The sequence below is a fragment of the Mya arenaria genome, chromosome 13, assembly GCF_026914265.1.
Source record: "Mya arenaria isolate MELC-2E11 chromosome 13, ASM2691426v1".
Taxonomy (NCBI): domain Eukaryota; kingdom Metazoa; phylum Mollusca; class Bivalvia; order Myida; family Myidae; genus Mya; species Mya arenaria.
This window is the reverse complement of record NC_069134.1, coordinates 53,301,250-53,313,169: the sequence shown is the minus strand read 5'-3', so window position 1 is coordinate 53,313,169 and position 11,920 is coordinate 53,301,250. Positions and strand designations below refer to the sequence as shown.

The window sequence follows — 11,920 nt, the reverse complement described above, 5'->3', positions numbered from 1 at the left end:
AGGTGACATGTATAATACAATATACATGTCTATCTTATGAGGATCATTTTCACACATAATATTCTTGAATGTAAGTATATTCACATTTTGCATATTTATAGTAGGCAAGTACATTTTTCTAGCATTCATAAAATAAGGACAACGAAGAAGATAATGGAATTCATCGCCAATTTCATTACAAGTGCATAAATTACATTTTCTATCATTTCTATCAATGCCAAGCCATCTACCCTTTTCAATTGGCAGGTGGTTGTTACATAGTCTGAAATCTACAAGAGGTTGCATGAGGTTATCATGTACATTAATATAACAATTTTCAAGCCTAAATTCAGACTTATATATTCTATAATTAATACATTTGGATGAACTAACAATATCACTGTTCCAGTGCTGTCTGTACTGGTCTTTTAATGAAGTTTCAACTAAGTTTAACAAAGCATATTTAGATCCTGGAAAGTATTGACTTTGCCATATATAACTCAGACCACAAGCATCAAGTATGATATAACATTGCTAAACCATCCATACTGATGGCCATTAACAGAGAAATCTTTATACAAGTATTTATACAAAACAGATGACAAATTGTAATTGTAATGAGTTAGTTTATACCAAAAACCTATTATGCGTTTTTTTAACATAATGCTCACACGAGATTAGTTTCCTTATAGCAATGTTTGTCACGGCAGTTCGTGTTTTGTCCCTGTTAAAAGTGAAAATTATGAAATAACCCATTTAATATTATTGTAGCTCTCATTCAACGCAGTGTTTATCTTTGCATAGCTAATTTTAGAAACTTTTGGTCTCAACTTTTTATTATTGTTTTGCGGTATGATTATTAAATTATGATCATTGGACATGAAATAATGTTCCTCTACAATTATGTTTTTAGTATATACAGAACTAAGACAAAGCGTCACCTACCGTTTTTGTTTTTTGGGTGGGGAAAGTATAAAATAGTTCCTTATCCGAATCGTATTTATTGAAATGCATCACAAATTGTGACAATGAACGCGACATGATATGGACGTTGTGTTTACTACTTAACTAAAAACATTTGACAGGCACATCGTTATTAAACATGACACACAGCGATGAAGCAGAATCCACTAGCCTTGTAATAATAGACAGGTTAAGTAGGGCAGAGCAGGTCAAGATTATTTCGTATGATTTATATAAAGATAAGTATTTGCTCAAATAATCGTGCTATGGCCCGGTGGTCGCCGGACGAACACTTTAAATTGATCTATACATAGTATACAGTTATTTCATGGTTATTTGAGTAACAATAAATACCTGTTTTAATACCTGCTCAAATGTTTATCTGAACTAAAAAGGAAACAACTTTGTTCTTATCAGATCGAAATTATATTTAAACAAAGTGTTAAAAGAATAAAGTTAAAAAGTAAATAAAATGCCGTCTAAAAATAAAGTTTGGAAATTCCAGTGACGTCATAGCGCGAGAGGGAAACAGTTTATACTGTTTATCGGGGAATAATTCAATCTTAGACAAATGAATAGCGTTCATGTAAAGCAGCATAAAATAAAAAAAAATGTATTAATATAACAAATCTGTTAATTATAACAAATACTTACCGGCTTAGTGCTCAAAATGATGTTTGTCCACTAGCACAGACTTTCTGAAATTTAGTCGATCGACCTGGGTAAATTCAATTACGGTTGTATGCTTTTTTTTCCAAAACAAAACGCAAAGCAGGTTATCGCAATATAAAAAATACCCTTCTGTAAATACATACATTTTAATGATACATTTTGAATTGGGAATATCATCATTCAACAATAAAACAAAATCTTAACCATCGTGCAAACAGACTAATATAATCACCTTGCGAACAAATCCGAAACAATTTTATCCAATTATAATTAATTCACCAAAGGGCTGCACCGTGTAACAACAGACATCTGGTCTTTTCGATTTTGTTATTAATGAACAAATCCAACTATATTGAATACGTATTGAGTGAATATAAATACATTCACAATATAAACGACCTATTTCCCGCCAAGTTATGTTCCTTATAATGTTATGTAGTTTGTGAAATTTTCATTCTCACACAAAACGCTAAATTAGGAAAATACATTTGATAACAAGACAAATCGTAAATTTGCGAGATGTCCCTTAACAAATATGATTCATTATTTGACAAACTTATCAAGAGTAATCCATTCATAACTCGCCTTTCATATACAAGTATATATAAATAACTGGGAAATATAATAACTTTGCAAAGAAATTAACAATAGGTAGAGCATGACCTTTTATCTAATCTCCGCGATTGCCTTGCTAATTAGCTCAGGTCAAAACAACTTGCATATAGAATGGTTTCATGCAAATAATTGGTATTGGTAAACATACACCAAATAATTCATTGTATCAGGTGCTATTATGAGAGCCCGCAACTGTTAAACAATGAGTAACAGTTGAATAGATTTATGAAATTGATAGACAATAAGATTATGCAAAAAAGGTCAGTACTGCGGTAATGAGAGAAGTAGTTGTATTAGAAAATGGCAATTTACATACATGTATGTCAGGAACTGATGGAATTCAACTTAATTGACCTTGATTTTGCTTTTACGAAAACATCATCTAATTCACGTTGAAGTTAGGTTTCTGAACAATTATTATATTACTTTATGTTGTATGCTTGTATGGATAAACAATATTTATTATATAGAATATACGTCTTTTTTATTTTGGAGTTGCAAGGTACCCTCTTAGAACACACACAATTTTAAAGTTCTATTAAATTAGGGAAAAATGCAATTGTTGGCCTTTTGTTCAGAAGTTTGATAAAATTAACAACGTCGTTAACTTCATCATTAATAACTTATATTATAAACAAAATATTTACTGGTCTTGAAGTTAAATCGATACACTTGTGATCGGAAGTAAATTTAACAAGATTTGAGACAAGTGTTTTAGCTATACTTGTATAATTAAAATACATGATTACATCATAATATATTTCAACATTTAAAATTAACAACGGTGACGGTATATACAACCTGTTGAAGTACTATTACTATCAAAAATAAAATTTGTTTAGCATGAACAAAAAATCAATGGAACACTTACTTTGGATTTAAACTGCCAAATCTATGTTAATACGATATTAAAATGTCTCTATCACAATAGTTGTCTATCGACTTACAGAATATTGATATCAACAATATCGATATCGACTTAAATATGTACGACTTATAATTAACGATTCGACCAATGTTCAATCAACTTTTGCAATTTTATTTCTTTCAAATTCTAAAATCCCGTATAACGTCATGGCTACCATTCTAAGGTTGCTATCCCATCATTAAACAATGAAGCAATTTTGATGAGGGTGTGGTTTGTTTGTCGTGCTTGTATATGTGTATGTGATGTTAGTTTGATTTTAAAGTTTTATGCTTTTTTGTGGTTTTAATATGTTTGTGCGACTAGTTCATTGCCGTGTGCCTCTAAACAGGTTTTAGTTTTGAAATTTCGACCATTGGGCTTCTTCTTGCGGGTTTCATTTGTTATTGACCCACTGTGTCCCATTTGTGACAAGAGGTAGAAGTGACTGTAATTCTCAGTCAATCCAGATATAAGAATTCTTAAAGAAATAGATGAGATATGGTGCGTTACCCTAGATTTTGCAAAGAGACCTATTGACTTTTCAGCGTACTCGGTTTAAAGCACCGATACACAGGATACAACTTTCCTTCGTTGAATCACCAGTTCTAAGTACACCATTTTCCCAGTACTACACTTTAGCTGCACTATCACAGATTGACAGTGTTGACATTCATTTTTGTTCTCAGAATCATCTGGTTTTAGCATCATTGCCTTCAATTCGGTCATATAAAAACTCACTGTAGATTTTTTTTTAATTGTTTGGAAAAATGTCGAAAACATCATTTTTTTATTTAAAGCGTTAGTAAAATTTTAAACTTTACATCAACATTTGAACGTAAATTTGAAAAAAAGTGATCTAATAGTTTGTCAGCCGATCTTAGACATTTGTAGAACTATTGGCACATACAAAGGTAAAATATCAAAAATTGTCAAAATGGTGTATCTGTTAGAGTGCAGCTTTTATGCCGAGCGATGGGGAAGGGACAATCTCATACACAGTGATTTCCCTTGACAAGCAGAATAATTGATAACTGCCACCATGAGTAAGTCGGTATAGCGGGATTTCAGCAATATGACATTTTTTAAGGTTGTCTTTTCTTCTCTCATTTTGGATAGTTCTTATCAAATTGCAATTATTCAAGTTGCATTGAGGTTAAAGTAAATAAAATAATTAAAGCCTCGCCGATATGATATATGGTCACGTGATATGCATGTCGGCAATGACTGCACTGTAAGGGAAGTAACACTGCGCGGATTTAGGAGAAGGGAGCTAATGGTACCATCTTTTAACGTCTTTCAAATTGACGCGACCGCAAGCTATTATTTACAAGATATTAATTAAATTCTTCAGTTTTCCTCTTTTGACACGAATTTTATTTAACTAGTATATTTATTGATTGAAATGGTCGTGACATTATAAACAAAATTACTCTTGTTTGTTGAAAAAATACGCAAACCACAAAAACATTCGCTGTGAATAGTCACGGTCTCCTATCGGTTGGCATGTTAAGCTACAATAGTAATGAAAACAATTATCAACAAGTGTGTTTTGTCATTACAGCATCTTATCAGAACTGTCAATCGAATATTATCAGAGTCATATCAAATTTCCCATGGGATAAATTAGAGACCCATGTAGCGTCAATATCAGAATAATTACAGGACATTTGATTGACCTCTGTTTACAACACCTTATTTCAAAGATAACTAAAATTCAGGCTGCTTCAGAAATGCAAATTTACAGCAAAACACATATTCGCGTAGCTGAATATAATGAATATAAAATTCAACGGAAAACTCAGGGATATTATCGGCAGCCAAACATTTAGCGAGATGCATATGGCAATGCGATCTTTAAGTAACGTTACAACACTAGCAATCGGAACACTCTAGGCTATCATCGAAAGAACAATAACGCGATGGAAAATAGCCGTTGACGTGCTGACAGGTATCGTTTTAACGTTCCATCTCACACACCGCCCCCCCCCCCCTCCACACCCGAAGAAAAAAACACGCTAACAAGCAAAATTTATATGAATGTTTTGAATGCGTTAATCAATAAATGTTTAAAACTATGATAAAAATGATGATTTGACTTGCATTTTAATATGTTACATGGTTAATAACTGTTCCGTTATATTCTGTTCATGACCATGCTACCAGAGAGTTGTGTATTATTTCACTACCGTTACATCTCCTTCGACCAACTAACGTCGATGAATTGGAAAATAACGAACAAATATGACCGATCATTCTATGCACATAAAAATACTGGGATGTTTTAAGTAAGAAGTAAAAACAAGTTTTATGAATGAAAGTTGAAATTCATGCTTCAATCAAATTTTATATTACTATATGCCAGTTAATGCAAGTATTCACCGGTCGTAATGATTAAACTTTCCACGAATTAATACGCGCATATTGACATAAAATGTCTCGCCGCGGTGATATAAAAATATAATTAAACGTAGGTTTTATGTTTTCAATTTAAACAAACTGTTTATTAGAGATACGTAAACTTCAAGTAGTTTTACGTTTTAATCTGCCTCGTTACACCTTGGGGCTATTGGTTTTTTTAAGCTCTCGTTTAGATTTGTCGCGTCATATTATTTCCATTTGGGCAACTATACTATAATACATGAAAAATTTAAGTGCCCATGCACAAATAATATATATATAAGAGAATCATTAGAAATATAGGTATGTGTCTTACATCGAGCCTTTGCGTTGTCTTGCACGAGGATGTCATCGGTGAAGGCAGGTAGATGATAGTAAAGAAGTAAATCCGCTCAATTGCCACATTATCTAAACCATTGAACCAGGGTGGTAAACTTGTTTTCACATGGACATGGAAATGAAATGAATCAATTACATGTGAAGAGGATTTATTTGTTTCATGTGTTTCGACTTCAGATAAGGAAGACAGAGAATTTGGAAAAACAACAAGATCTAACAACATCTAAGAAAATATTTTTTGTGAATATCAATCTTCATCATATTTATTTGAGGTGTTTTTTTTCGTAACCAGTGAAGAAAAACGGTTCAACATTGAAATGCTTATGTACACAGGACGAAAAACGACAAACAACTGTGTCGACAAGAGTATCGTTAATTTGACATCTTTAAAGCTGTGGTAAATTTCAAGATCTCAAACACAGTAAAGCCACATCATTAAAACAGGTTATAACACAACAGAGACGTGTGGCATTACATGGACTTTACAAGTTTAATCACGAGAAGAGGATTGATACAGACATAATCATTATACTTGCTTTGGAGGCGATAAAGATGACAATTATATAGAAACGATGTAATATTTATATTAACCTCCGTGACCAGTACGTATGATTTGTCTACAAGTACGTTACGCGGTCAAAGTTGCAAAACGTCAGACATAATGCTTCTAAACGCAACCTCACCTGTTTTTCCAACAGTTTCTAGCGAAGTTGCTGATGATCCGCTAGTTTCGCTGAAAGTCCCGGCAATAATGTTTACATCAGGAGTATTTGGGAATTCCCTTGCCATTTTTGTGTTGCTGAGAGCACCAAAGGAGCATAGAACGTCCGCCTTTTACCGTCTTGTTGGAGCGTTAGCTGCTACGGACCTATTCGGAACATGCGTGACGTCACCAATAACGTTGATCGTTTACGCGAACAATCTTCAATGGGTTGGCGGAACACCAGTGTGCAACTTCCATTCATTCATGCTTTCTTTTGCTGGAATGTCAACGGTTCTTATGATTGGAGTAATGGCAATTGAACGGTTCATTTCCGTACTTATGCCATATTTCTACGAAAACCACATTACAAAGGAGCGAGCACAGCTCAGTATTTTAGGGGTATGGACGTTTGCCACTCTTATTGCATTTGCGCCTGTGATTGGACTTGGCAAAAATGTGATACAATACCCAGGGTCGTGGTGCTTCTTTTCCTTTACGTGCACAGAGGTGAAAAATCAAATTATACCATTTACCTTTGCCTTTACCGGACTTGCAGTGGTTTCAACCACGATTTTCTCCAACATTTTTGTTACTGTTTCACTTGTACGGCTTCGGGGAAGATGTATCCAATCAGTTAGGCGCAAATGCACTGGTGAGCTTCAAATGGTGGTCCTTTTGCTTGGAATAATCGTTGTCTTCACAACTTGCTGGGGTCCTATTTTGGTATGTAATTTATTTGATGTTAACGACTAATAAACTGTTTAAAGCTTATCTCTTAATAAAGTTAAAATAATTATTACAAATGTAAACGCATGGCCATTTGTTTATAAACTAAAATGAATACAAAAAAATATGTTCGATAAAAGGATGATATAATAATGATTTTTATTTACAAACTTTAAACTTTATTTGATGTGTCAAGCTAAGTTTGTCTTTTCCAGATACGGATACTGATAAATCAAATAAGAAAGCAACAAGTCGACCTGAGAGCAGATCTATACGCTATTCGACTAGCGTCGTTCAACCAGATTCTCGACCCATGGATCTATATCTTATTCCGCAAAGAACTGTTAATTAAACCCATGGTGTTTTTAAAAACTTGGATGCAAAATCAGTGTGCGTCAATGGCAGGTGTAGAAGTGACGAAGGCACCAACCAATGCTGATAGGAAATGCGTTTCCAATCTTTGTAATCCGGAAAACAGCTTCAATCTAGTTCCATTGATAGATAACAATCAAGTTGGAAATACGGTACCTGACAAGTTAAAAAGAGAAGCTGCCTGATGCAGTGTAGCTAAAATGTTATTCAGTATATGTGAAACCCTTTACGAGCTGTTGGAATCATCCATAATTTATGTAGCATTTTCCCTATGTTTTAAGAGGTTTTATTTAAGAAGCAACCTTAAAACTGTTACTGAATGGTAGTCGTCAATACATCTTATTAATATGAATTTCTTTGTGTAGACCATTGTACCGCGTGTATAATGGTGAATTAGGTTATCATTCATAATTTACAAACACTGTGATATTAAAAGTAATTGCGTCGATAAATATTGTACTACTGGATCTTTTTGAAATGGCGCAATTAATCAAAATATTATTCTTGTGAACAACAAATGCGAGAAGATGCGCCTTAAATAAATATAATAATAATAAAAATAAATATAGCCCTACTTAGTCTGCTAAATTGAGAAGACCACTTTTTCAGCAATTCCGCGACAGAAGGATTTTTGCATCAGACTGAAATGGTAAATATACGGGAATGTTTTACGTTATACTTCCAAGCTGAGGATAATGAATGAGTTGCAAAACATTAGAGGACATGTCAATCAATTAACGGAAATCAATCTAGAAAGCACGATAACTGTTTCCCGCCCAAAGGTTAATGGTTACACGTTTATTACAAAACTACTATACAAATTTTCCCAAGGGTCCAAGGACGCCATGCTATGCGGTTCTATTAGAAATTATCCTAGATAGGACGTTTAAAGCGCTATAAATTGAAAAGTTCATCAGAGGTATTTTGTTTGAAACAGGTGCACATAGTAACATATGTGGTGGTAGGAAGGCTATGTGCCAACGCCTTATGGTAACAATTACATGTTAAAAACAAACATTTAATCACAAGTATAATAGTAAAATGGGCGCTGTGAGTGAACATAAGTTTACCATTATTTTATACGTTTTAAAGTAATACGTTTGTGTAAAGGTTGCCTTTGTCTTTTATGTTGTTGTATTAATTAATTTCGGAATATTAATTGACAATTCGACATGATTTAAATACCTTTTAATCTGATCAAGCCAGCAGCTAACTTATTTTGGGTAATTACCATGTATACACAAACACTACCTTACTTAAACATGAATTTAACTTCAAAGTACACTGTCGATTGTGTTTTAAACCATATACACCTGAACGACTGCTCTTTGCTCTAAATGGTTTTGATTGCAGTTTGCATTCTTGAAATAAACGTTTTCCGTTTGATGTTGTACATGGAACATTTCTGAAATGCATAAATCATAACAGTACTTGAAAGAAAACCTGCTACATCTGCATGCAATACTATCATTTCATTTATATTCGGGATTGCTTTTTTAGAAATAGCACTGCCAAAGTCATCACCAAACGTAACATGTAGAACATTTACAGAATCGACCTGTCGCTATTTCTCATGACTAATAAATCACCATATAAAGTTTATAATAATATTTTGTACGTGTTTCGTCCACTTTACTGTATAACCAACTGGATTACTAGAAAATCCTCGTTAGCATCATCGACTATTTGCTTGGTCAGCCGGTGTTTCACACTGGCGACTCAATTGGCTAACGAGCGGAAATTTTTATTATATGACCGTTCACGTGTTAAATTTATTTAACTTCACAGAGTGAATATAAGATAAGCCGATGTATGCGTAACAAGTAATTTAAAAGTTTGTTCTTGTCTAAGACTAATTTTGCTTCTAAAGAAAGACATAAAAATAAATTAAAGGTCAAATGGATAGTGTAAGTACTGTTTACTAAAATTATGAACTATTCAACAACAATGTTGAAAGCATTAAGTAACTGTTATCATTTGTGGACATGTAGTAATAGATGGAAGTTTAAAACTAGAAGCGGAAAAGAAAAATCATTTTATTACGTATTAGTTGATTGAATGCATGAATAATGGTACTCGTATAAAATTAACCGGACAAGAGGGGCGAACGCCAACACTCGTCAGCTTGTTGTTTACTTCCAACAAGGGGTATAACTGGACACTTATCAAAGTCAGAGTTATGACCTTGTCATGTGTGTACAGCTCTTTGCACCAAGTTTCATTAATGGTTGTTTTATTTTTCTTTAGTTATGGCTAAAGTTGTAGTTTTCGAAAGATAACGACGCCGGCAACAACACCAAAGCTATCATAATACCTTGAATTATAGTTTTAAAAAACCCATACGAGATTAAAATAACATAAATAGTACAGCTCTTTGCACCGACTTTCATAAATGAATGTATTTTTGTTTAGTCATGGCTTAGGTTCAATATGCAAAGGCGATATTTGTTTCTTAATTATGTTCGTTCTGGTTCATGCACAGGAATGGTACGGTTAATATGCTTACAAGACATGCGGCGTGTCCCGTACTTGTAGGGGAAAAGTGGGTTAGGAATTTATGGATTAGAAGGAATGCCCAGACATTTACCAAACCATACAGTCTTGATCGACTAGAATTGGACTGGAATTCATTTTATTGTTAAATAAGGAGACATATTTATCGATATCCTGGTGTGTACTGTACATGTTTGGGAGATTTTCCATATATGTCGTATTGAATATGTTTTTGGAGCCATCAATATAGAGCATTGTTTGGTTCTTGTACAACACTATCTTCAACTTTCCACACAAAGTGCCTTGCTCCTTCATATTTGCTCGTCTGTTTTTTATTTAAGAAAAATGTTATAGTATATTTCGACGTCGACTTCGCCGCTATTTTAGTGTATAAGCTATTGTGCTTAGGCCTTACATGTAGCTATATCTAAAGTTTGTACATGACTTATGCCAATAACTGTCACTTGCAAACTTGCCGTCCTTGAGAAAAAGCTTTAACCTTGGTCATAACCGGTCAAGATATTGCATTAATGCTTGGTACACATGTTGCCAGAGGCAATATCAACATGTACAGCATGGCCAATATTTGTTTACCTTATGTTGAGTTATGTCCGCTTTTCGAATGGCGCTGTGTACAGGGATTTATTGTATATATGACGGGGCATCTATCCGACCAACCTTTGTGATCACAGAGAAGATCATATCGCTAAAATCCAATTAATTTACCTTTTGAAACGAACAAAAAGTAAAATGAATCGTATCAGACTTTTGATTTTCGAGCTTGCAAAAAAGGATAATGTAAGTTAGTATGTCTGTACAGTATATGCCACTTGCATATGGTAAGATATATCACCTCTGTGTGGTATAGAATATGACGCCTGCGTATGGTAAGGGAAAATCACTGATGTGTCGTATAGTATATGACGCCCTCGTATGGTAAGGGTTATCACATATAGAGTAAGGTATATCACTTCTGTGCCGTACAAAAAATGAAGCATACGTATGGTAAGCAGAAAACACTTCTGCGTCGTACAGTATGCGCCTGCGTATGGTTAGAGCTATTACATATGTGTGGTACAGGATATGACGCCTGCTTGTAGTAAGGGATATCACTTTTGTGTTGTACAGAAAATTGACGCACGCGTATGGTAAGGGGAAATCACTTCTGAGCCGTACAGTATATGATGTTTGCGAATGGTTTGAGGAAATCACTGCTGCGGCGTACAGTATGTTACGCGTGCATATGTAAGTGGAATCTCAGTTGTGTCGTTCAATATGTGACGCATGCGTATATAAGTAGAATCACTGTTGCGTCGTTCAATATGTGACACCTGCGTATGTAAGTGGAATCACTGTTGCGTCGTTCAATATGTGACACATGCGTATATAAGTAGAATCACTGTTGCGTCGTTCAATATGTGACGCATGCGTATGTAAAAGCAATCACTCTTGCGTCGCACAGCATATGACTTCTGTGTATGATAATGAACACCAAAAAGAGTATTATAATTCGTGTACATATAAAAATATTAGCGATATGTTGGCGCGTTTTTGACTGGGATAATTTGTGGCCACGACGCTTTAAATAAGCATTTATAGGGAATGATATACTTTTATATGTACACGTATCAATCTATATCACGCCTCCAACATAAATGACGCATCGCTATTGGTCCAGGACTGGTCAAACAAAATTATACCGTACCAAAATGGCTTCTTTTTCTCGATTGCGATGAATATTTCGATGAATAAAT

The 11,920-nt window shown here is 34.1% G+C and overlaps 1 protein-coding gene across 1 annotated transcript; it reads left to right on the top strand.

The window, feature by feature from the left end:
- Positions 1–5,961: 5,961 nt before the first annotated feature.
- On the top strand, positions 5,962–8,407 carry LOC128215509 (prostaglandin E2 receptor EP4 subtype-like). Its single transcript, XM_052922191.1, has 2 exons — positions 5,962–7,298; positions 7,517–8,407. Exons 1-2 carry the CDS (start codon positions 6,534–6,536, stop codon positions 7,856–7,858), a joined length of 1,107 nt encoding a protein of 368 aa, XP_052778151.1. The 5' UTR covers positions 5,962–6,533; the 3' UTR covers positions 7,859–8,407.
- The last annotated feature ends 3,513 nt before the right edge of the window (positions 8,408–11,920 follow it).